Source organism: Suillus plorans (assembly GCF_016647745.1).
Source record: "Suillus plorans strain S12 chromosome Unknown HD556scaffold_100, whole genome shotgun sequence".
NCBI lineage: Eukaryota > Fungi > Basidiomycota > Agaricomycetes > Boletales > Suillaceae > Suillus > Suillus plorans.
Window position 1 is genome coordinate 301 of NW_024537484.1, and position 20,815 is coordinate 21,115.

At 47.7% G+C, this 20,815-nt stretch overlaps 9 protein-coding genes across 9 annotated transcripts; 6 read left to right on the forward strand and 3 right to left on the reverse strand.

Annotated features, from left to right (window-relative positions):
- Positions 1–200: 200 nt before the first annotated feature.
- On the reverse strand, positions 201–6,774 carry HD556DRAFT_78513 (SEN1 N terminal-domain-containing protein). Its single transcript, XM_041311633.1, has 12 exons — positions 6,373–6,774; positions 5,707–6,314; positions 5,334–5,656; positions 2,957–5,286; positions 2,701–2,910; positions 1,899–2,650; positions 1,811–1,848; positions 1,683–1,759; positions 1,168–1,634; positions 981–1,120; positions 555–932; positions 201–501 (listed from the first exon to the last, which is right to left on the reverse strand). The coding sequence occupies exons 1-12, from the start codon at positions 6,702–6,704 to the stop codon at positions 487–489; spliced, it is 5,670 nt and encodes a 1,889-aa protein (XP_041153425.1). The 5' UTR covers positions 6,705–6,774; the 3' UTR covers positions 201–486.
- Positions 6,775–6,790: 16 nt separating this feature from the next.
- HD556DRAFT_1418066 (Translin) lies at positions 6,791–8,123 on the forward strand. The gene is made up of 7 exons (XM_041304400.1): positions 6,791–6,949; positions 7,023–7,113; positions 7,162–7,374; positions 7,435–7,514; positions 7,640–7,735; positions 7,790–7,862; positions 7,920–8,123. The coding sequence occupies exons 1-7, from the start codon at positions 6,887–6,889 to the stop codon at positions 7,979–7,981; spliced, it is 678 nt and encodes a 225-aa protein (XP_041153426.1). The 5' UTR covers positions 6,791–6,886; the 3' UTR covers positions 7,982–8,123.
- Positions 8,124–8,289: 166 nt separating this feature from the next.
- HD556DRAFT_1434889 (SGF29 tudor-like domain-containing protein) lies at positions 8,290–9,635 on the forward strand (the record flags this gene model as incomplete). The annotated part of the gene is made up of 7 exons (XM_041305371.1): positions 8,290–8,326; positions 8,390–8,618; positions 8,668–8,741; positions 8,803–9,127; positions 9,177–9,224; positions 9,290–9,476; positions 9,525–9,635. 7 exons carry the CDS (start codon positions 8,290–8,292, stop codon positions 9,633–9,635), a joined length of 1,011 nt encoding a protein of 336 aa, XP_041153427.1.
- A 175-nt stretch (positions 9,636–9,810) lies between these two features.
- HD556DRAFT_78608 (HSP20-like chaperone) lies at positions 9,811–10,622 on the forward strand. Its single transcript, XM_041311634.1, has 2 exons — positions 9,811–10,209; positions 10,260–10,622. The coding sequence occupies exons 1-2, from the start codon at positions 9,867–9,869 to the stop codon at positions 10,457–10,459; spliced, it is 543 nt and encodes a 180-aa protein (XP_041153428.1). The 5' UTR covers positions 9,811–9,866; the 3' UTR covers positions 10,460–10,622.
- An 824-nt stretch (positions 10,623–11,446) lies between these two features.
- On the forward strand, positions 11,447–12,711 carry HD556DRAFT_1248986 (uncharacterized protein; the record flags this gene model as incomplete). Its single annotated transcript, XM_041298807.1, has 5 exons — positions 11,447–11,751; positions 11,788–11,848; positions 11,908–11,992; positions 12,040–12,096; positions 12,131–12,711. The coding sequence occupies 5 exons, from the start codon at positions 11,447–11,449 to the stop codon at positions 12,709–12,711; spliced, it is 1,089 nt and encodes a 362-aa protein (XP_041153429.1).
- A 158-nt stretch (positions 12,712–12,869) lies between these two features.
- On the forward strand, positions 12,870–14,353 carry HD556DRAFT_1248960 (Clavaminate synthase-like protein; the record flags this gene model as incomplete). The annotated part of the gene is made up of 8 exons (XM_041298806.1): positions 12,870–13,128; positions 13,184–13,385; positions 13,438–13,526; positions 13,583–13,634; positions 13,691–13,708; positions 13,763–13,929; positions 13,981–14,053; positions 14,161–14,353. The coding sequence occupies 8 exons, from the start codon at positions 12,870–12,872 to the stop codon at positions 14,351–14,353; spliced, it is 1,053 nt and encodes a 350-aa protein (XP_041153430.1).
- HD556DRAFT_78622 (uncharacterized protein) lies at positions 14,189–16,546 on the reverse strand. The gene has a single exon (XM_041311635.1). The coding sequence runs from the start codon at positions 16,321–16,323 to the stop codon at positions 14,536–14,538; it is 1,788 nt and encodes a 595-aa protein (XP_041153431.1). The 5' UTR covers positions 16,324–16,546; the 3' UTR covers positions 14,189–14,535.
- Positions 16,547–16,620: 74 nt separating this feature from the next.
- HD556DRAFT_1418101 (uncharacterized protein) lies at positions 16,621–18,347 on the forward strand. The gene is made up of 9 exons (XM_041304401.1): positions 16,621–16,868; positions 16,924–17,019; positions 17,076–17,496; positions 17,549–17,586; positions 17,640–17,741; positions 17,794–17,850; positions 17,896–17,998; positions 18,053–18,112; positions 18,168–18,347. The coding sequence occupies exons 1-9, from the start codon at positions 16,626–16,628 to the stop codon at positions 18,290–18,292; spliced, it is 1,245 nt and encodes a 414-aa protein (XP_041153432.1). The 5' UTR covers positions 16,621–16,625; the 3' UTR covers positions 18,293–18,347.
- On the reverse strand, positions 18,348–20,807 carry HD556DRAFT_1418106 (amino acid transporter). The gene is made up of 12 exons (XM_041304402.1): positions 20,397–20,807; positions 20,263–20,347; positions 20,115–20,208; positions 19,924–20,055; positions 19,786–19,870; positions 19,647–19,731; positions 19,482–19,592; positions 19,379–19,432; positions 19,082–19,326; positions 18,822–19,030; positions 18,568–18,770; positions 18,348–18,519 (listed from the first exon to the last, which is right to left on the reverse strand). Exons 1-12 carry the CDS (start codon positions 20,598–20,600, stop codon positions 18,353–18,355), a joined length of 1,674 nt encoding a protein of 557 aa, XP_041153433.1. The 5' UTR covers positions 20,601–20,807; the 3' UTR covers positions 18,348–18,352.
- Positions 20,808–20,815: the final 8 nt, after the last annotated feature.

Genomic DNA, 20,815 nt, shown 5'->3' on the forward strand with positions numbered 1-20,815 from the left:
ACTACCTCAGGACCATAAGTGCAGGGTGACAGGAACTCCGTGATCACTGAACATATCAACGATCCAGACGATACCTATATCGACGTACTCCTGCGCGCTGACATCATCGACAATGATTTCCACGTTACGGCTGACAACCCCGTGCATTATCATGATTGACACCGGGTTTTTTTACTCCAACTCGATTTCACCTCCACCAGTGAGCAGTCCTGGGTAACGTCTCGTGCATTCCCAAGACTTGGCCATTCGTACGATGCTCGTAGTTTTTGTTTACCGAGCTGATTGCAGTGTTGTTATCTGCAACTGTGTCCACGATGAAAGGATGGCGTGCTATATTCTCTATTGTACAATGCATTCATCACATTACTAGTCCAACCTCGGGGCTGGATGCAAGCAACGTGGGAACGTATATCATTCTGACATTATCCTCGCAAGGCCTGAAGGTGAATTACTTGTGCAATTGAATGACGATATCCAAGGGGTCGCCTATGGTTTCCCAGGCTGATAGAATAATGACTATGAGCACTGATCACCGAAACTCAAAGAAATATCACCTTGTTCTTCTTTGGTATAAAGATGCTACCTTTCTCCTTCTTGAACCGTTTTGGAGGTGGCTGCGTTGTCCTGGTTTCATGTGGTCCAGAGGTGGAAGGTTCACCGTTCACACCTTCAGCCAAACGACGCTTCTGGCCAACGTCTCTGGGAATCGTCAGGTTTGCAGGAGGATCTTTCATCGACGGTTGCTCCTCAATCGTCTGTGAAGGTTTAGAGGAGGGAGGCCGACGACTAGACTCAGCGAAGCTTTTGGGAGTGACTAGATCATCTGGTCTGGGCGGCAAAGTCGCGACTGGCTGCTTCTTGGGTTTCGGTGGTGATGGAGGCCGGCGAACCTGGGGGTTCACAGCTTGAGTGGTAAAGAAGCCAACATCTGCCTGTATCTCATTAAGCTCAGCGAGCGAAGGAGAATGTGAATGTCACACCTCTGTGAGTAATGACCTTTCGCGAGCGTCCTGTACGATTTTGCGCCAGTTTTCGTCGCTTCGCTCGAGAGTAGGCGCATGACCCAGAATAAAAAGAGATGAACGCGCACGAGTTATAGCGACATTCATTCTCCGAACGTCTAGGCGCCTTTAGCTGCCTGTACGTATACAAATTAAAACATCATACCCGACAGGAAACCGACAGATTGCACTCCGGGACCAGCACGAACGCAAGAAAGGATGATAATATCCTTCTCTTGTCCCTGGAATCCATCAACAGTGTGGAAGTGCACCCTGCCCTTAATATCTCTCCCAAATCGTTGTTCGAAAGCTCGTTGGAGCTCCATGACTTGACCTCGGTACATGGAAACGATGCCAACGCGGAAGTCAAAGTCTATGTCGGAAAATTCCTTGCACAAGCGTGCATACAAGGCGAGGGCGACTTGGCTCTCCGTAGCGTTTCTTAGAGAATGTCCGTTTGTAGAGGTTTCTAGTCCCCGGTTAATGTTGAAGAACCTGTATGTGCCGAATTTAGGATGCAAATGCCATGGCTGCTTGGTTTTGACATCCATATCTGGGCCATCCAAGAGTCGACCCTGGTAGAAGATCCTACTGGGAAGACGGCTAATCTCGGGGTGCATGCGGTATTGGATGCTAAAGACCATGAGCGTATAGACTACTAGTGAAAGACGGAAGACATACCTGAGGAGGTGGACGGCGTCGGGGCGGTGTTTCTGAAGGCGCACGAAAAGCGATTGATTATACCGGTACTTACAGGCCTTCAATCATGATCAGCACATATTCGGCAGGACTGCTTAAGCTCGGCTTACCTCCTGAGACAAAACTGTGGGAGGAAGTTGTTGTGGATCTAGACAGGGACTCAATGGGATGTCGGGAGCACGAAGGCATATTACTTACCACCAACCATAATGCATCTTTGACAAGGAAACTTGAGTGGAATCAACGAGCTCAACTCAATGGACTGGGCCGCTTCGTCGATTATGACCATTTCGAAATCAAGCTGTTCGAGCGTTTCATGCCCTGCACCCGACAAAGTGCAACAAATGACGTCTGCCTCTTGGAGAACCTCCATCCTAACGCGCCTCCGTATAGCATCGAGCGTCCTAGAGTCCGATTTTTGTTGATCTTTCAACCGATCAAACTGCTGCGTCAGCGTCATCCGTCGTGAGTTTAGTTTCTTGATTTCTTCCTCCAGGACCACCATCCGGGCATTGTTGTCGCGAACAGAGGCCAGCTCATCCAACTTCTGCTGCTTGATCTGCTTGACCTGCTCGATTTCGCCTCGTAACACGTTTATCTCGTTATGCGCATCCTTGGAAGTGTTGTTGGGAGTTTGCCCATTGAGCTTTTGTTCTACCAAGTAGTCAAGAGAAACTTCTTTCACGCTGATATCGATAGCCTTTTCCGTTCCAACTCGGACCACCTTAAGGGAACTTGCTTTCCGTTGAGGGCCTCTGTATCCTTCTTTGAGACGGCCAGCAATTTCGTCAATGGCAGCATTGCTAGGTGCGCAGAGTAGGATTTTCTTCACGGACTCTGGAGAGGTTGCGGTTTTTCCAACATGAATGGATGTCGCTGCACGTGGACGCTTCTGAAGAAAAGCTTCGACGAGACCGCAGATGGTTGATGTTTTTCCAGTTCCGGGAGGTCTGCGGAGATTTTCATTCGAGATGCCGGTCTGATGCCATATGAAACTTACCCTTGGATGAGCGCAAAACCATCTATCTTAAGCGATCCTATTATAGCTCGTGCCTGCGGCTCGTTGACATGGTATGCGGACATGGTGTGCTGTACCTCGTGCTGCTGAAGGGGTGGCATACCAGACAGTTTCGGAGTTAATATCATTTGAAAGAGATCGTAGTGAGGCAATGCCATAAGAGCTCCATACTCCCGGTGAAGAGTGCTCAAGCTATCGAGCGATAAGCAGTTATTGCAACACAGACAGGAAAACGCACCTGAAAGCTTTCTTCAGGCTCCAAACAGTATTGATATGCAGACCTATGTCGCCCATAGTGGAATGTACGAAGCAGCGGAGACCCATCTGCGATCCAAGTGGTGTGGTCCTAAAACTCTGAACCTTCATCATGATCGACTTTTTACCCTCAGGATGTCGGAGTAACACGACATCCGTCTCCCCCAGCCGCCAATCTTTCTGGACAGGCTCCGAAATGGTTGCGTCAAAGTCCACGAAATCATCGGTGAAGTGCTTGGAGGTGATTTTACAATCGTACACTCCTTCTATGTTTTCTTTGGCTTGAATAATTTGAGACCAGCATTCCAGGAGTAACAGGGGCTCGAAAACTCGGAGATAGTGCTGATAATCTTGGAAGGTGTCGGGAACATGAAGCAATGGTGCTTTTTGGGCAACAGTGGGAGGGTCGGGACCATCATGGTCGTAATTCCAAGATAGGAGGGTGCGATGCAGTCCGGTGATGTCGGGCTTCAAACGCAATGCCCGACGACGAGCATCTTCTCGACGGTGAAGACGCTCCATAGTCGCACTCTTGGCTTGGTTTTGAATGTCCAGTAACTTCACTTGACGTCTTTCCGTGGGCTTCTTGACTTTTGGTGATCGCTGGAATTTACCCAAGGCGACCAGACCGCCCTGCACGGTTTCAGCCTCAGATCCAGAATCACTGGAATATTCTGATGAAGGGGCAGAGGGGAGTGTTGGTGCTTTACTGACGCTCGTCGACGTACTCGTTGACAACCGCTGGAACTTGGGAAATGCGCCCTTCATAACATCGGGTTTGAGTTGGTCATTGTCAGTGGGTTTCCGACGAACGACATCACTTTGCTTTCGTGCTGCCGCCTGTGCCTTCTGCGGTGGGAGTTCGTGGGGTTTGGTAGGTCGAGCCGGCGGCGCACGAACAACGGAAACGACTTCAACTTCCTTCTCCTCGAATGACGTCAGTGCGTCCTCTAACTGGGCTACTCGACTTGCATCAAGTTTGGTCTTTGAAGTGCCGGATTTATCCTTGCGGGAAGCCTCGACGTGCCTGTTCAGCTTGGCAAGAGTAGCTTCCGACGGAGGTATATTCGTTGTCCGAAAACATTCGAGAAGCGTCTGAAGCAGCGCAAAGGACTGATGGAGAAGCTCTTCATCAGAAAGCCGCAGCCACCGTGCAAGCTCGGTAAGCACTGGCTGCAGATCGCTCATCATGTTCTTCCCCATCCGAGAAAGTTTTCGAACCTTCCCTGTTAATAATGAGGACGATTCATCCGTAGCAGTGACGCTAGCAGACTCCATTACTCTCCACTGCGCCAGAAGGTCTCTCCCAAATATGAGCGCATCTCGCATCCAGACTGTCATGTCCGGAATTTCAAAGTACTCTGACCAGAGAGGCGTGCGTTTGAATATCACGGTAATGGACCGTGTCATCAAGTTCCACAGACCAGGTATTTGTGCTGCAGGCGCTTCTTTGTCTTTTGACCGCAGGAATGAGCTGTCGTGTAACAGTCCGTCTGGACTGGAGCACAAAACCTCAATGACGTCGGTGAGACACTGCACAAGCGATTTGGAAAGGCTGCAGGCCTCCGGTACCTGTGGCGCGTAGTGAATGTATCGTTCCAGGAAGCTGAAGATGCCCTCAAACGAAGAGTCTGAGAGATTGGAAAGAAGGGCACGAAAGCAATCAATCCGAACGTCGACATCAAATGCTTGGCCAACAAGCGTCTTCGCAGCACCTTGGAGGTCTTCAATGGGAGACAGCATCAAGACCATGACATCACGTGCGACTCCAGGTCGACCCAAGACATCGAGAACGAATGACCTCTGGTTGTAGTTTGCTAGCTTGGATACTACATCAAGAAATCCGCTTCGAGAAATATCGAGGCATCGATTGATGGCATCAAAAGCTTGGGCATTTGGACTCGAAAGAACGAGTCTGTACGCGACTTTGTTCAAGAAGTCGATATGAGAGAACTGGGCAATGATGGCAATGATGGCGATGACGCCATCTGTGTCATTTGTCTGTAGAGACTCGTATGTCTTCTTCCACATTTGTTCTCTAATAGCACAGACGGGGAACACCTTCGTGCGTCCTGCCAAGAACTCGCAGGAGGTTGTGATAGATTTGGAAATTTCATTGGCGTCCTGAGTCAAAGACGTCGTGATGAGCTCACGAGCAGCGCTGCGAACTTCTTTCCACTGCGGATTTGCGTGCAAGCGACCAAAAGCCACCGAAATGAAAACCTCTGCATGAATGTCGAGTACACTTGAAACTGCCATGCGACGTGACAACGTCTCGTCAGACTGAGTTTTCCGCACCTGAGCGGCTAGTAACTAGGAACATTCAGTATAACGTCGGGTAGGAAGATGAAAGCACTAACTCGAACAGCGGAATACATGATCGCTGGACGTGCTTCCTGGAACCGTTCATGCTGCAATTCTTCACAAAGAAAATCCACGATTCTTGCTAGAACGTCCCTATATATGGCAGAATCGGATATTGTTGCAAGATACTCCCCGAACCACGACAAGAACCATGGTTTTTCGCCTGCCGACTTGAGATCCTGTAGCATATTACTGAAGGAAGGATTGTCCTTGATTGCATCGAAAACGACCTGGGGATACTCTGGACCCTCGCCTTGCCATAACTTATTTCCTAAACGCTTGAGCAAGAAGAGTAGACACTTTAAGATATCAGAAAAATCTAATTCCACATTTACTGGGCAATCAATCCAACAAACGAAATCAACTCACGTCGCCCAATGTCGTGTAGATGGCCTGTCACGATTCTTCGATATCCAATTTCTTCAGATGATTTTGCAAGAACTTCTGTTGGGAGATGTCGCAGAATGTGGCTGAATCCAGCCCAAAGTTCGCTCGAGTCGGAGGAGAATGAGTTCAATATGACACTGTCTGTTGTCGTTCCTTCGCCTTCGCGAGACAGTGTCAAAGCCCTTGTGACCGCCTGGAGTGCCAATTCATGTCCAGCAACAAACTGGTGTTCTAACATTGGGACCTGGGTGCTCTTGGCGATTTGAGCCTTCGCCCACTGTCTAACGGCAGAGGATTCATCCATTACGAGTACAAACAAACCAGGAGGAGGCGGATCCAGTGGCCAGATTGAGATGGGCGGGCAGGTACGAATGAGGGGTAAGACCCGAGGGTCGCGAAAGACGCGCATATTTGAGACCATGTGGTATAACAGAGGTTGAGGCACTTCTTGAGGTGTCCGAGAAGCCAATCTAGAGCTGGACAGGTCTATTCCAGTGCGTACGAGAGCCTCTACGACCACCGATAGTTCCCAGTCATCGAACTTGCTATAGAATGATCTGAGCACATCATCAGAGAATGCGCCGAAATAACTGCGGGATGGTCAGTTGAAAAAACGCATTCTAAGTACTGTCTTGTTAGGACACTCACGTTGTCCGAGAGCTAGCCTTCACTTCCCCAAACCCTCTGATACACTGACAGCATCCTGAGAGACAAGACTTCAACCTTCTTTTCCAATCATCCACTCTAGGACTGTCGTATGCAAAGAGCCTTAGTAGAAAGGTAGCAGCGCCAATGGTGAGCTGGTTGGCGCGACTGCAAAACCAGTGGTAGGTATTATCGGGTGCGGATGATGGAATATTCATCAAATATAAATATAACGGCTGAAGAATATCTTCTGCTCCATCGACCGTATTCACGGGCGTGTCGCGAACTGAAGTAAGTAACGTCTTGACTTTGGAGAGTTCGACATCGGATGTCATGAACGAAGTTCAGCGTTCAGGTTGGTAGTTAAAGTTTCTGAAGGAAAGCAGCAACCAAAAGCGGTTCAAGTCACGAGCACTACATATGTATTTGCAGCTCAGTAATAAGCCGATATGATCTCAACCAGACGGTGTTAAGGTCTTCTCAGTACAATAACTCGTGGGCGCCTCATCATCACAATATGGATTCTTGCAATGTAGAACGTCTTAACGAACTCTTGGAGCAGGATGTAGAACTGCGAGAGGTACACATTTAATTTTTATAATAATATGGGAACTCGCTGATCACCGCTGACCTCCAAAACTTCCCCCTTCTAGAAAATCAAGGAGCAAGTGACGGATCTGGATAAGAAGACTCGCAACATGGTCGGGGTTCTCAATAAGATCCATTCGACACCTCCCGAGTCAAGTTCTGCCATTGCTAACTCTTTCGGCTGATTGCCAATGCCTATCTTAGTTCCAGGTCTACTTGATAGTGTGCGCCCAATGTTGCACAGTTGTCAGACCACCAGTGCTGCAATGGCTGCACTCATTCCCCCTAGCCAGTTCTGGCGATGGAAGGAAATGTGGACCAACTCTTTGCGCACTGCCATCTTTTCAGCTGCCTTGGTCGAATTTCTTGCAACAGGGAAACTCATTTCCCTGCCAGAAGTCTGCCAGATTCTAGGGAGTAAGCATTGTTGTCCTATCTGTGGTATGTGCATAGTAACTATTCTGTCCCGGATTCCAGTCAAAGATGAATGGAAGGGCCGATTTGCACTGCCCGTCGAAGATTATCTTCACGGTCTGATAAGCCTTGTCAACGAGTTGGTAAGTCAGATCATGTTAATTTGAATGAATTCTGTTGTTGTTTTCTTGCAACAGCCTTCTCCGATAGCTTTGGCGATTTTTTACCCTCACGATACGTTCAACTCACTCATCATTATTCTGTATAGTCTCGTCTCGCTGTAAACGCAGTGACCCTTGGGAACTTTGAAGCACCTATTCAGATATCTATCTTTGTGAAAGATCTATTCGCCGGATTTTCGATGGTTAGTTTCAAGTGTATAACTGGAAATAGCTCCAATGAATTTGATGGTGTCCAGCTGAATCTAAAGAATGACACGCTCCGGCGACGTTTTGATAGTCTGAAATATGATCTCAAGAAAATAGAAGAAGGTGGGCTCACACCGTGTGCGGGCTGTATGTCACAGTCTTTGACTACCTTTTGTTCAGTGGTATACGATGTCTCGCTCCGGAAATTGGCACCTCCTCCACAGGGAGGACATCAAATCTAAAACAATTTTAATGTAACAACGTTCGACAATGTTGTGTTTGCAATATCAATATTTGGATACTCCGGTAGAAATTGTACTAGTAGATGACTTGACCCGAACCCACTAAGAGATTCGAAATTGACGTGATGATAGGGTGGCGGGGGCCCTCGGTCATTGCTAGGAGTAGACTCCGCGACAACTGTTTGTATTCAACTCCAAGACCGACATCCACGTTTTCACAGTCTTTCGTTCCACTTCGTACATAAACTCACCTAGAAATACTCGCTAACAACTATTTTCTGCACCTCATATAGCTAAAGTCAACAAGAATGGATAGAAGGCGTGTACCACCGCGACCTCAGGAAGGTATGTTCTCACGCTCAATTCATCGCCCTCAGACAACCCGAACGGTGCGGACTGCTCACTTAGCATCAGAGGTAGAATGCTGGTCGCAAGCATCTAAGTCATTGGTATCATTCTCCAATATTTATGCCGACCCTAGCAGCCTTGCAACTATCGGGCGCGTCAACAGACTAATCTCCGCGTGGCCCACTGATGACGTCCTTCCGGCTGAAGGGTATGATCACTTGAAAACCAATTACAAACGGCTGTCTTCAGCCTTGAAAGATGTTCAACACATTAATGAAGAGGAAATCAAGTACGCTGATTTCTTAGCCTCCCTGTAAAGTATCACATATTTTTTCCAGGGCTATCGATAATGTTATCGAAAAACTCGACGTTTTGATAGCCCTTCGAAAAGCACCAGAGGTGCCTTCACAAGGTAATATTGTGATTTTACCCTAATCTTTAGACTCTTGCTCAGCCAAGCATATTTTATTCAGAGAAGCGAAACAAGCGCCCAAGGCCACCGTCACCTAGTACTGCCACAGCCACGTCAGTTACGCCACCCCTGATGTCTGCCACGCGGCCTATGACAACACAAGTAACGTCTTCGCGGAGCTCGACAGGCCCTTCTCCTGCTATCCCATTTTCGAGAGAGCCAAAGGCTCGCAGAGAAGCTCTTGCGAAGCAGCTGCCATTACAAGAAGGGCGAAAAGTTGCGTTCCATCCACCTGCGGGAAAGGCAGCTGACGGTAGCACGCCTGACGCTGATGAAACATGGATCTTGGCTGTTATCACAAAGTGTATAAATCAGGATAAGAATCGGTGGGGCACATTTTTTGGGGGTGTTCTTCTAAGCCTTATTATTTATTAGGTATGAAGTGCAAGACGTTGAACCTCAAGAAGACGGACAGCCTGGACAGTAAGTATTCATTTTCCATTATCATCATACGGAATAGACCACTTGATATCAAACACCATCCTCAGATGCTATAACACAACCCTTCGAGCCATTATACCACTACCGGATCCGAACGCCTCTCCAACAAGTGCCGCGCATCTGAATGCGTATCAAGAATTCCCTGCTGGTTCGACTGTCATGGCGCTCTATCCAGACACGAGCTGCTTTTACAGAGCTGAGGTCATATCCCCCCCGAGAGACGTACCAGGACGCGTAAGATAGTCAAACTTTTACCGCGTTTACGTGACTCATTTAATTTAGGGTATGACCACGAAGACCATTGCATCGTACTACCAGCTCAAGTTTGAAGATGATGACGACCAAGAACATTCTGTTGCTGCACAGTGGGTTGTTGAGTGGCCCAAATCATGACTATATCACATGTCTTGGCATTAAGTATCTCTATTTACCATGATCTCTTGAATGTCCATGATGTTCCTAGGCAGTCTGCTAGACCAATGGAGATCGGGTTTAGTCTGACTTTGCAACAATGTGTTGGGGACCCCGGACACTCATTCATATTTATGTGACCTATGACGCGTTTGCAAGTTCTTACATATAGGCTACGCCGCAGGAGGTGACTCGTTTTGCTTAAACACCATCATGTCTATCGCTCGACAACTTCTACACGAGATCCGCCCTTTCTTTCGGATGCTGGAGGAACCTTTTGGAAGGTCCGCTGTAGGATCCATGTACCAACAGCGGTCTCTTTTTGATGACCCCTTCTTCCTGTCTCCTGCTGCCATACGTCCTCCAGTTGACGTAACAGAGGAAGGAGACAAATACATTATAGAAGCTGACCTTCCTGGTGTTAAAAAGGAGAACATTGATATCAGGGTGGGTGATGCTGGCCGTAGTGTCACCATCCAAGGTAAAACCTCCTCTCGCCAAACCAATGGAGAATCAGACACTACCGCTGAAACAACTGGCAAGAACTCAGCTGAAGGTTGGCGAATTTCCTTCACACACCGAACTATGATTGACGCATCCTCTCAGGAGCCGTGGCAAAGACTGAGACAGGCACGCAACTTGCCATGGAGCGCCGATATCCGGGCAGCGCGACCTTTATTCGCACCGTCTGGCTGCCTCGTCCCATTGACAGCTCCAAAGTGTCTGCAAAGCTCCAGGATGGCATCCTCACCATGATCGTCTCAAAGGCTGAGGATCAAGAGAGTATCAAGGTTCCCATCGAGTGATTTTTTACAACTACTGATTGGCATTAGTATGGCAGACGTTTATTCTCACCTGCACAATATTGGCATTTGGTGTTCCTACTACCTATCTCACTTTTTCAATGATCTACCTTCGTCACTCAGCCCACACGATTACCGTCTGGTGTTCGCTTGTATACTTCGCCTTGGTGTTTGACTTGTATGTACTTGTACTTATAAGTTGCAGAGCTTAGTACTTAGTCCTCACTCAGTCTAAGGACTGAACACGACGTTTTTTTCACTCTCGCTGAGTCCTGACTTTGGTGCTTGCTCTAGCTTTTATACAATGTAGTTTTGTAACCTAGTGCTGATGCCGGCCCCCAACTTGCTTAATCCTGGCATGTTTTGTGTGCACCGAGGGAATAGGCATGACGACCATTCGTTTACAGGCTGGTGTCAATGTGTCAACTTAACGTTCAAGTCTCAAAATTGAGGCAGGTAGAAAGAATGAGTTTGTGCTAGAATGTGAGAGCAGGAAGGTCTCGATTTAGGGGCAAGCGAGGCCACGTGACTCAGCGCCACGCGAGGGTGAGGCTGTGCCATCGTCCCCATTCTACTATGCAAGAGAAGATACATACCACTATACCTTTCAGTCAAACAATAAGGCGTAAGGGCAACGACACAGGCCCCCATGACCCACTTCAACAACCTGAATGAAATTAAATCTTCGGACGAGTACTATGTCTGAGGACCCTAATTTCATGGAATCTACTCTTGTGCAGCACAACTTGTACCAGTGATTATCAAGCTTTCTGCGTGGTCGTTGAGGTAAATCGATCGGTGGTCGGCTGAGAGCGCTTGAGAAAGAAAATGTAAGTTATAGCCAAGCCTTGTAAGTTGTGTGATGCCCACTGGCACATGTTGGACACATGCAAAGTGTTCTTCCTCCGCTCTGCACCCGAAGCGGTCAGCTACAACAATACTGCGTGACCTGGGTCCACTCCGAACCAAATTTCACCAGGCCTCCCGGTGATGGCAGCATACTACGCTACTCCTTCAAGTTCCATAATTGCCCACACCTCTGCCTTGCAACCTTATGGGCAATGCTCTGAGCTGAGCGTTCCAAACCCAAACGTTAGCGTCTATGATTTACCAACGGACTCCGAAAATGAAGCAGAGGTGGATGAACTGGAGTCCGACACAGATCCCGAAGACGAGCTCGCCGCAAGCGCCTCCGCTAACCAGAAGAAGAGCGGACGACGGCTTGGGGAACGTGTCCCCGGGACAACTCTACTCCCTCCTTCCAGAGTAGAGAACATAGTTCAACCGGATAGTACGTTGAACAAAATATCTTAATCAGCGCTCGCGTTAAGTAACTTTTCAGCCAGCATTACGATGTCGAAGGAGGCGCTGTTCATTTTGTCGGTTGCAACAGTGAGGGAACCTGTTTGGCGGTTTTGCAGTGCATCTGAACGTTGCATTTTCACTTGCAGGAGGAATTCATAAAACGAATGGCCCAAGCTGGCCACAGACAGGCGGCAGCAAAGCGTCGAGGGACTGTAAATTACTCAGATTTGGGTGAGTGAAAGTGTCTTTTCTAACTTTTGACTATAACTGCCCGTCAGCGTGTTCCACTCAACAATATCAAGAGTTCATGTTCTTGCAAGGTTTGTACGTCATTCGTCTGTCTCGTATCGTCTAACACAATTGCTCCAGACACCATACCTGAGCCGATATCCTTAGCAGAGGCACTTGACAGACGGGCAATGAAGGAGAAGGAAGACTTGGAGGCCAATCCAGCGATGTCCACCACCCACCGACAGTCACCTCCTTTCATAACAGTATCTGCACCCCACTTAAATGGGAAGCCAAAAGCCAAGCCAAGACCGTCAGTCGCTAATGGCAGAGAAACGTCAAGTGCAAGTGCAAATGGAAGTTCTAAGAGAGAGCATAGACGGAATGAAGACGGGATGGATGGTGTTGTGTCAAGAAGCCGGAGCACGAGAGTTGCGCATGAGGATCGATATGCCGGGGAAGAGCACGCGTCGAGTGACGTGGGCAATGAAACAGGTGTATATCAGGCGGCTCCATCACCGAGACATCCAACCTCAGGCCTCCAGGACACGGGACGGTCACCTCACGAGTTTGCACCCAACTGGCCTGGTCATTACACTGGCCCCGCCAGCGGCTTTCTGCAGGATGCACATGGAGGGTTTAGTCGAGGAATTGCTAGTCAGAATCCCGGGCGTACTATTTACTCACAGCAATCACGTCCAGAAAATGGATCGTATCAGTAGCATGTGCTGAATTGTTCCTATTCGACGCAAGTAGATTGGCCTACTTAGACTTATCCGCGTTAATGTAACCTTATCTTATCTTCAACAAACTATTTGGCACAGCCATTCGTATCTTGACTTGAACCTTCTTTGAACCTTACCCCAAGGCTATCAGATCAATGACACACACTTTAGCAAGCCTCCCAATCATCGACATCGCACCTTACCTCGAGACTGAGCGTGATCTGGTGAAATGCCAGTCCACATCAGACGCGCTACACAATGCCTGTGTCAAGTACGGGTTCTTCTATCTAGACATTTCGCAATTCATAGATCCCTCAGAACCTGAGGACTTGACCCGACTAGCCCGAGAGTTCTTCGCACTGCCACAAGAAGAGAAGGATAAGATTGGTCTGGAGCACCAGGATAATGCTAGAGGTATGTCACAGTTTAAGCAGTCTCCGAACCAAAAAATCTTGAGCTTCTTATCTAGGATACCAAAGACTCAAGCAGAATGTGACCAACGGCAAGGCGGATAACCACGAAGGAATCGATTTGTACAAGCCTGTTGAGAAACCAGACAAATCTAAACCACTGTGGGGAGAGAATCAATGGCCTGATATCCCTGGATTCGAGCATAAATACGAGCAATGGATTGCGAAGATGAAGAAGCTTGGCCTCATTGTTATGGAAGCGTACGTTCTTGCTAAATCCATGGTATTTTCTTCCCTATATGCACTCTCGTAGGATGTCTGTTGGACTCAAGATGACAACAGAAGAATGGATGGAGTTGCGAGCTCAAGTAGACGATAGCTTCTGGGTAATGCGAATAATCGGTGAGCATTATTTCGCTGAAGTTCGTAAACATTGGCCCTACTTAGCTACATGAAAGGCTATCCTCCACTTCCAACTGACGACGATGGTTTCTCCTGTGGAGCACACAAGTGAGATATTGTTGGCTTTCTGATATCTAGATATGCTGATGCACATGCATGAACAGAGACTATGGCTGCCTAACGTGAGCTACGAATGAAAAGCTCAACAATCATGTCCCTGACGTCGATTCCCTAAGCTTCCTATACGCCGATCCTACTAGAAGTGCTCTACAAGTGTTCTTGCGACAATCAGGCACGACAGCATCAGATTTGGACGGCCTGCCAGCAGAGCATGGTACAGAGGAAGGGATGTGGATAAACGCAGATCCCGTTCCCAATTGCGTCGTTTGCAATATCGGCGAGAGTATGTTGCTGGTATTTCAAGCGTCCTCACTGGCTAATGTCAATCACTCAGTGTGGGAGATCTGGACAAATGGATTGTACAAAAGCACGTTGCACAGAGTAGTTCACAGAGGATCAAATTATCGGTAGGTGTTGCGCAGCTCTTTGTTGAACTATTTCTAATTGATTTGTGTAGTGTCTCGTGCGAACCTCCCATTCTCTGCGATGTATTTGTTTACTGACATACCGACAGAATACCGTTCTTCTTTGAGCCCAACTTCACCGCGAATATCGCCCCACTTCCAGCAGCTCTGCGTTTTGTGCCTTCTCAAGACAAAGAATCATCAAACGAAGGACAGAGCTACAAATCCGTTGTATATGGCGATTTTTTACTCAGGAAAGTTGATACCAATTTTGCATTAGATGGTAAAGGGAAGTATGATTAGTACTTGATGATCATTTTCGTAAGTGTTGATACAGGAGTTGTTTGTCTCGCCCTCGAATTTTATCACGTTCCAGTGAAGATCTGCACCTGTAAACTATGAGATCTGACGCTCCGTATGCAGCTGCTATGTATGAATCGCCAGCATACTTAATTAAATTGCCGTGCTTGCCCGACGGAATCATTTCAGGAGACATATCCGTCACTGTAATCCTCGTAATCAATGAAATCACCATCATAATCATCCTCTGTGTCAGTGAAGTATTCTTCATCGCTTTCGTATTCATCCCAGCTCACATCGGCCACCACCTCTCGCAACAACTGCACGTCGCGGGCAAATATACCCGAAGTTGAAGTGATCGTAAGGTGCTCTAACCCTCGACCTTCGTTGACGCGATCCATGAGCACGTCGAGGAAGTCAGAAGGCCGCATCCAGTTGGAGACGGAGGAGTCGAACTCCAGGTCGTGAAAGACAAGATGGGAGAGTGCTGGGGAGAAAATGGGCTCCTGCTGTGAACGCCCGCCTACGGACCGCGACACACTGTGCTTCCGTGAACGCAGGGATTTGAGAAGTTCTTCGAGAGCTTGGTTTGGGCCTCGTAAGTACATGTATGCAAGATTACGAGCACCGCCACGGGTAAGAATATCAGCCCAGAAGCCATCCCAGCAAGCGAAGAAAAAGTCGCAGTACATAGCCTCGATACTCCCAAGAGGAACGACCTTCCCCAAGTCGCTGAGGATTGTTCTCCTCATCTCAATGGGAAAGTCAAAGTCAAGAATGACAGGGCACTCCGCCGACAGATCCGCATCATGACAAGACATTTCCCTCGCCCACGAAAGAGGGTTTCGGACAGTGCTATAATGCAAACGAATGCAACTACTAGGGGAAGATAGTTGCATGGAACGAGGGACTTGTCGAAAGTCATTTGGAGTGTCTTTGAAACAACTTTCCAAGGCACGAGAGATGACGGGGAGGCTCAAATTCCATTCTTGGTTCGGATCTCCTGAGGATGCTCGGCATACCAGTCGAACAACTTCCGATGTTGGCGATTCAATGCAAGTTAGCATGTTGGCCACTTCCAACATTTTTGCCGTCAAACGCAATTGTTTCAAGTGGAGAAGTTGAACATTCATGGTATGAGATTTGTGGGGTAACGACACCGTATGGGGGGAAAGAGTCGGGAGAGCATCTTCTAATGTAAGGGTATGCAGAGCAGGCATACGACGGAGCGCAGAGACCAACTCGTCTAATGTCGGAAGGCGTTCCAGTGATACTTTTTTGATGTGAAGGACAGTGAGTCCTGTGAGGACGGAAGATGCCCATGACAGATCACAGTGCTTTATTTGGAGCTTGCAAAGGTTGGGTGCGGAGAAAGAAATCGGGATTACTATCTGTGGTGTTTGTTTATCCCCTACGTCTAAAGCAAGCGATTTTAGTCTGGGAGCGGAGCATGATGATAGCTTGTCAATAAATTCCATGATACAACGGTGTCCCGCAGTATCACCGTGCAAGAACAGAAGAGAGACCACTTGCAAACGCTCTATGTGCATCAACGCCTTCTGGATGGCGTCTATACGATATCGCCGACCGATTTTCAAGTTCAATGGAGCCATTTTGGACCTCGTAAGCATTTCATCAGTAGCTGTTGAGGAGTTGAGAAATGGGGTGGCCCATAGCTCGGGTGTCCCGAGAGCAACCCCGCGCCAATGGCGACAAATGTGTCCGACAATGAGCCATGAAAGAACGTCAGGGCTGTCAGGATCATGAAGAAACTGAGTCTGCTGAGCATGATGGACGAAAATTGCGCTAAGGAGCTCTGGAGGGATAGAGGATATGGGAGAGAGACTGTTTCGGCGCGTGCGAAGAGCTCGCGTTCTCTCTTCAAGGGCAACAATTTCATCGTCAATCTCTATTTGAGCTCTCGAGGCTAGTACAGAACTGTCTGGAGTTACTTTTGGACAGCAAAGCGTCATATTGCAGGCGAAAGGAATCAAAGGACTGGAATGGTCACCAGTTTTGAAATGTTAACCAAAATCTTCAAAGTTTCAACTGGCACGTACCACCACGTACTGATAGTGCTGAACCACCGGGTGGTTGATTAACTATTTTTCTTTCTTGAGTCAAGGACTCGGAGACGACTTTGGGTAAGTGCCAATTTTGAATTATCCTATAAGGTGACTCGAATGAATAAATTTATATTTGGTCATCCTAGTAAGTACGCCGCTCACATAATGAATGAATATTTGGCAGAGTCACGTGCAATCAGTAGATGTCAATGTATACTTTGACTCGATCATCATTCCATCTTCTGATTCCTCATCGATTGTCAACGCCATTAATCGCGCGACCCCATCCATTGGCGCGAGAAATGTCTTACGAATCTTCTGTTTCCAAACTTCCTTCCTCACTGAAGGATCTTGTCGTGACTTCGCAAGTAGATGTCGGAAAGACTGAAGCCGACAAGGCTGAAGTAGCGCAGTGGATTGAGAAGCTTGCGGAAGAAAATGTTGCTCTTCAAGTAAGCCGTATAAAGGAGTTGGCCTAAATTACCTGATGAGCCAGTATTGTTGCAGGATCTTGAGACCCAACTTGTCCCTCGCACATATATTGTGAGCAACTATCTTACTGCAGCAGATGTTGCTCTATATGGAGCACTGCACCCAATCTTTGTTCGTGATCATTACAGTATCTATTTTTTTTCCAAAACTTATGCCCATAATTCCAGACGCAGCTACAACCTGGTTATGACTACCCTGCAGTCACGCGTTACTTTGACCACATTCAAACACGACCATCTGTACTGGCTGCTGCAAGTGCACTGTCTCCACCATTTTCTCTTGTTTCTTTTGACTTCTCGTCTGCCCCTCCAATTGAGAGGAAAGTGGATGCGCCAAAGAAGAAAGAGAAGGCTGCAGCTGTGGCGGAGCAGGCCGAACCGACACCTGTAGCGGTATCAAAAGAGGATAAATCACCCGAAGATAAACCCAAAGAAAAGAAAGAAAAGAAGAAGGATGCGGCCGCTGCGGAAAGCGGAAGCAAGAAAAAAGAGAAAGCTCCTGCTTCTGCTGGCGGCAAGGCTGTTGCTGAAGATGCCGGTGAACCTGTGCCTTCAATGATTGATATGCGGATTGGTCACATTGTTGACGGTGAGCTGGTCCCTTCTTTACAATTCAAAATACTCATTAACAATTTTGACAGTAAAAAAGCACCCTGAGGCTGACAGTTTATACATCGAGGTAAGCTATTTCCCTATAGTAAAGATTGATTATAATAAACGTATGTTCATCAGCAAATCGACCTCGGTGAGGAGACTGGTCCACGAACAGTTGTTTCTGGTCTCGTGAACTATATACCTATCGAAGAAATGCGGGATAAGTACCTAGTTTGCATCGTGAGTCACCATTATTATAATGACATAACCAAATGGTTGACCTTCCACGTAGTGCAACTTGAAACCCGCGAACATGCGTGGAGTGAAGAGCTTTGCGATGGTCCTAGCTGTAGGTTCATTATATAATGGCGTATCTCTGTCTGATATCGGCCAGGCAACATCAAAAGATGGGAAGGACGGTGGCGTTGAGCTTATCCAACCTCCGCCAGGTTGCAAGCCAGGTGACCGGGTGTACTTTGAGGGCCCCGATTACGAAAGTGCGAAAATGTTCCTAGGTCTCCGCTCTGTGTGCTCAAACTGCTTTATTTCAGACGCCCAGCCATTGACTCAAATGAACCCCAAGAAAAAGATATTTGAGACAATTCAACCAGGTGCGGAGATTATTTTTCTCCAGAATCTTGAATGTTAATAGATCGGGTATCTTAGGATTCACGACGCTAGATACGAAGGAGGCAGCGTGGATCAACCCGGTAACCAAATCAGTTCACAGGATACGTACCAAGGATGGTGTTTGTGTTGCTCCGAACTTCGTTGGAGCATCGTTATCATAGATAACACAGGTATAGGGACGTAGCCGAATAACCTCATGCAAGGTCTATCAAATACATATATTATATCCTCGGACTATTTGACTCCGTGTTATGTTTCTCCGAGTACGACGATGAGTCGCTCTGCCGGTCGATGTTCGGAACGGGTCCTGTGAACCAATGTCTCGCGGAGAATATCCATGACCCTCCAGCAAATATAAAGACGGCCATGACGATCACTATCGAGTAATCTACATCTTGTGATAAGTCAAGATCTTGTAACTATAAAGAACACTCACTCATGGTTTGCACATTTGCTGTCTGTGTATACGGAAAGAGCAGCATGACGACCATGAATGCTACCCAGGAGATACCTATCCAGCCGATCGGAAAAGACCACCAACCGAGATTGAATGGACCGGGCTGTAGCTTTTCCTTTCCCCAGGTGACACGACAGTAGATAGGCGTCACGTATGAGATATATAAACCTATTACAGACGCCCTTCAAAGTAACGATATTAGTATAATGACTTGAGAGGATCGCTCGACGTACGAAGCCAATGAATTAAATGCTGCTGTAGAAAATACTAATGTCCCACAAATGGCAGAGAGCACCATCGCAAACCATACAGCATTAACCGGACTCCCCGTCGTGTGATTGATGCGTTTCCACCATCGCGAGCCAGGCAGAGCGTTGTCCCGAGAAAATGCGAAAATGACACGTGAGGCATCGACAGCTTGTGAGCATCCGCAAAGGTACTGTCCGGGAGTCAGTTATCCAAGCATGATCTTGGTCGTAAACGCACTTTCCTGCAACACTATGATAGAGCACCAAAGGGTCAGGGCGCCTTTCTTCCCCATGACATTCAAAAACACTTGGCCAAGAGGAAGCGCTAATTTCGACTGCAAGATGTCTGGAACCGAGTTGGTAGCATAAGAAGCACCGATGTAATAAAGCCAGCCCAGGATCTCGGTTCCGAGGACCCCAACCAAAATTGCAATAGGTGCTGCACGTGCAGCTCCTGCGGTTTCCTCAGCGATATGCGCAGCAGAGTCATCTGGATAGACATGGTTAGGTATGTGCTTCTCGAAGTATACTACGCTACTCACAGCCTGTCAATGACCACATTGGTGATGTAAAAGCGAGAATGAAAGCCCAGACATCTGAACATTGTCAGTCGCAGAAACGTATTTGTAGACATGGCACACTAACTATTGCTCCATCCGGTATTGTTCTCGAACTTTGTCCATGCATCTACCGACGAGGCTCTCTGATCGCCGGAGCAAACGAGCAAGGCGATAGTTGCCCCAATCGATGTAGTTACTGCGTAGTACGCTGTGAGCCCAAACCAACTTAGCGCCTACTCTTTCGACTCACGGATGAGTACCATAGTCACAACTGTCGTTCGGGCGAGAATACGAGTCCCGGCTGAGCAGAAAATAGCTTGTGTGAGGTGGATAGCCTGGATTGGATGTTTCATTAGCAAGAGAGAGAAATGGTGGATTTGTCACGAGACCATTAGTATGCCAAATGTTGCACCCGACCCCAAGACCACTGCGCCGTCCGTGCTCATTGCTATTGCTGTAGTGATGAGTTCCGTGCTACAAGGCATGCATGAATTTGTCATTCATGAAAGCCGAAAATGTACACAAACCAACTGAAGTCAATGGAGCAAATCAACGTTACTTGCCCTGTGATGTTACTCCATCCGGTTATCCAAGACGCAAGAGCGGACCGTTCCTTCGAAGCCATTTTCGCTGAGAAATAGTACAGCCCAGCGCTTGTTCTACCGTAGGAGGTCGTTCATTACATATACATGATTCAATGGTGATCAGAAAGACTTACGGCATGGAAGAAGCCAGCTCTGCCATCGAGGCAGCAACACACATGACGAATGCACATGCTATGGGCCATGCCCATACCATGGCAAAATGGCCTCCTAAGGATAGCAATCAAATTCCTGCTTTCATACATGCCCCCGAGGATTACTGACCTGAAAGCAAAGGATAGGAATATCCGGTAGTGACTCCACAAGAGGCAGCCATGATAGCCATCGAGAATGAGATCGTCTCTAGCAGCTGGGTTATAAAAGTCAGGTCTACGCAAGCAAAAAAGAAATGCTGATACCGAGAATTCTCGTTTAAATTGGCTCTTGTAGCCAAGCTTCTGGAGGAGAATATTATCTTCTCGGTGAACGGGGGAGATGCCATCCTGACTATTGACACTGATAGACTCAGTGACAATGCCGGTATCATTATACTTGGTCATTTTATCTGAAGGAGAAAACCTGGTGTGCGGGGTTGAAGTGCATTCTGCCGAATATATAGTCATCTCAAATGAAGCTGAGAGCGTACCGTCATTGGCTGCAATTGGAGATAAGAGGACCAAAATTCCTGGGATAGACCAGGATAAACCGTGCTCTTATCTCGTTGCGTGTGATCCAAGCCAAACACAGGCTGTCATCCTCTGGCGTGTCACAGCGTGCTACTACGTGTGTTGCCTAAACTCGATAGGACAACTTGGGAATCATGATGGCACATGCACAT

Excerpts from the sequence above, each read along its gene's own strand:
- HD556DRAFT_78513 (XM_041311633.1), bottom strand. The coding sequence starts at position 6,704 with ATGACATCCGATGTCGAACTCTCCAAAGTCAAGACGTTACTTACTTCA. Across the intron at positions 6,315-6,372 it reads AAGGCTAGCTCTCGGACAAC|TTATTTCGGCGCATTCTCTG; the intron begins GTGAGTGTCCTA and ends ACCATCCCGCAG. Across the intron at positions 1,760-1,810 it reads CCACAGTTTTGTCTCAGGAG|GCCTGTAAGTACCGGTATAA; the intron begins GTAAGCCGAGCT and ends TCATGATTGAAG.
- HD556DRAFT_1418066 (XM_041304400.1), top strand. The coding sequence starts at position 6,887 with ATGGATTCTTGCAATGTAGAACGTCTTAACGAACTCTTGGAGCAGGAT. Across the intron at positions 7,515-7,639 it reads TAAGCCTTGTCAACGAGTTG|TCTCGTCTCGCTGTAAACGC; the intron begins GTAAGTCAGATC and ends TATTCTGTATAG. Across the intron at positions 7,736-7,789 it reads TATTCGCCGGATTTTCGATG|CTGAATCTAAAGAATGACAC; the intron begins GTTAGTTTCAAG and ends GATGGTGTCCAG.
- HD556DRAFT_78608 (XM_041311634.1), top strand. The coding sequence starts at position 9,867 with ATGTCTATCGCTCGACAACTTCTACACGAGATCCGCCCTTTCTTTCGG. Across the intron at positions 10,210-10,259 it reads TGGCAAGAACTCAGCTGAAG|GAGCCGTGGCAAAGACTGAG; the intron begins GTTGGCGAATTT and ends GCATCCTCTCAG.
- HD556DRAFT_78622 (XM_041311635.1), bottom strand. The coding sequence starts at position 16,323 with ATGACGCTTTGCTGTCCAAAAGTAACTCCAGACAGTTCTGTACTAGCC.
- HD556DRAFT_1418101 (XM_041304401.1), top strand. The coding sequence starts at position 16,626 with ATGTATACTTTGACTCGATCATCATTCCATCTTCTGATTCCTCATCGA. Across the intron at positions 17,742-17,793 it reads ATAAGTACCTAGTTTGCATC|TGCAACTTGAAACCCGCGAA; the intron begins GTGAGTCACCAT and ends CCTTCCACGTAG. Across the intron at positions 17,851-17,895 it reads GCTTTGCGATGGTCCTAGCT|GCAACATCAAAAGATGGGAA; the intron begins GTAGGTTCATTA and ends GATATCGGCCAG.
- HD556DRAFT_1418106 (XM_041304402.1), bottom strand. The coding sequence starts at position 20,600 with ATGACTATATATTCGGCAGAATGCACTTCAACCCCGCACACCAGGTTT. Across the intron at positions 19,593-19,646 it reads TGTGACTATGGTACTCATCC|TAACTACATCGATTGGGGCA; the intron begins GTGAGTCGAAAG and ends CGTACTACGCAG. Across the intron at positions 19,433-19,481 it reads CAATACCGGATGGAGCAATA|ATGTCTGGGCTTTCATTCTC; the intron begins GTTAGTGTGCCA and ends GACAATGTTCAG.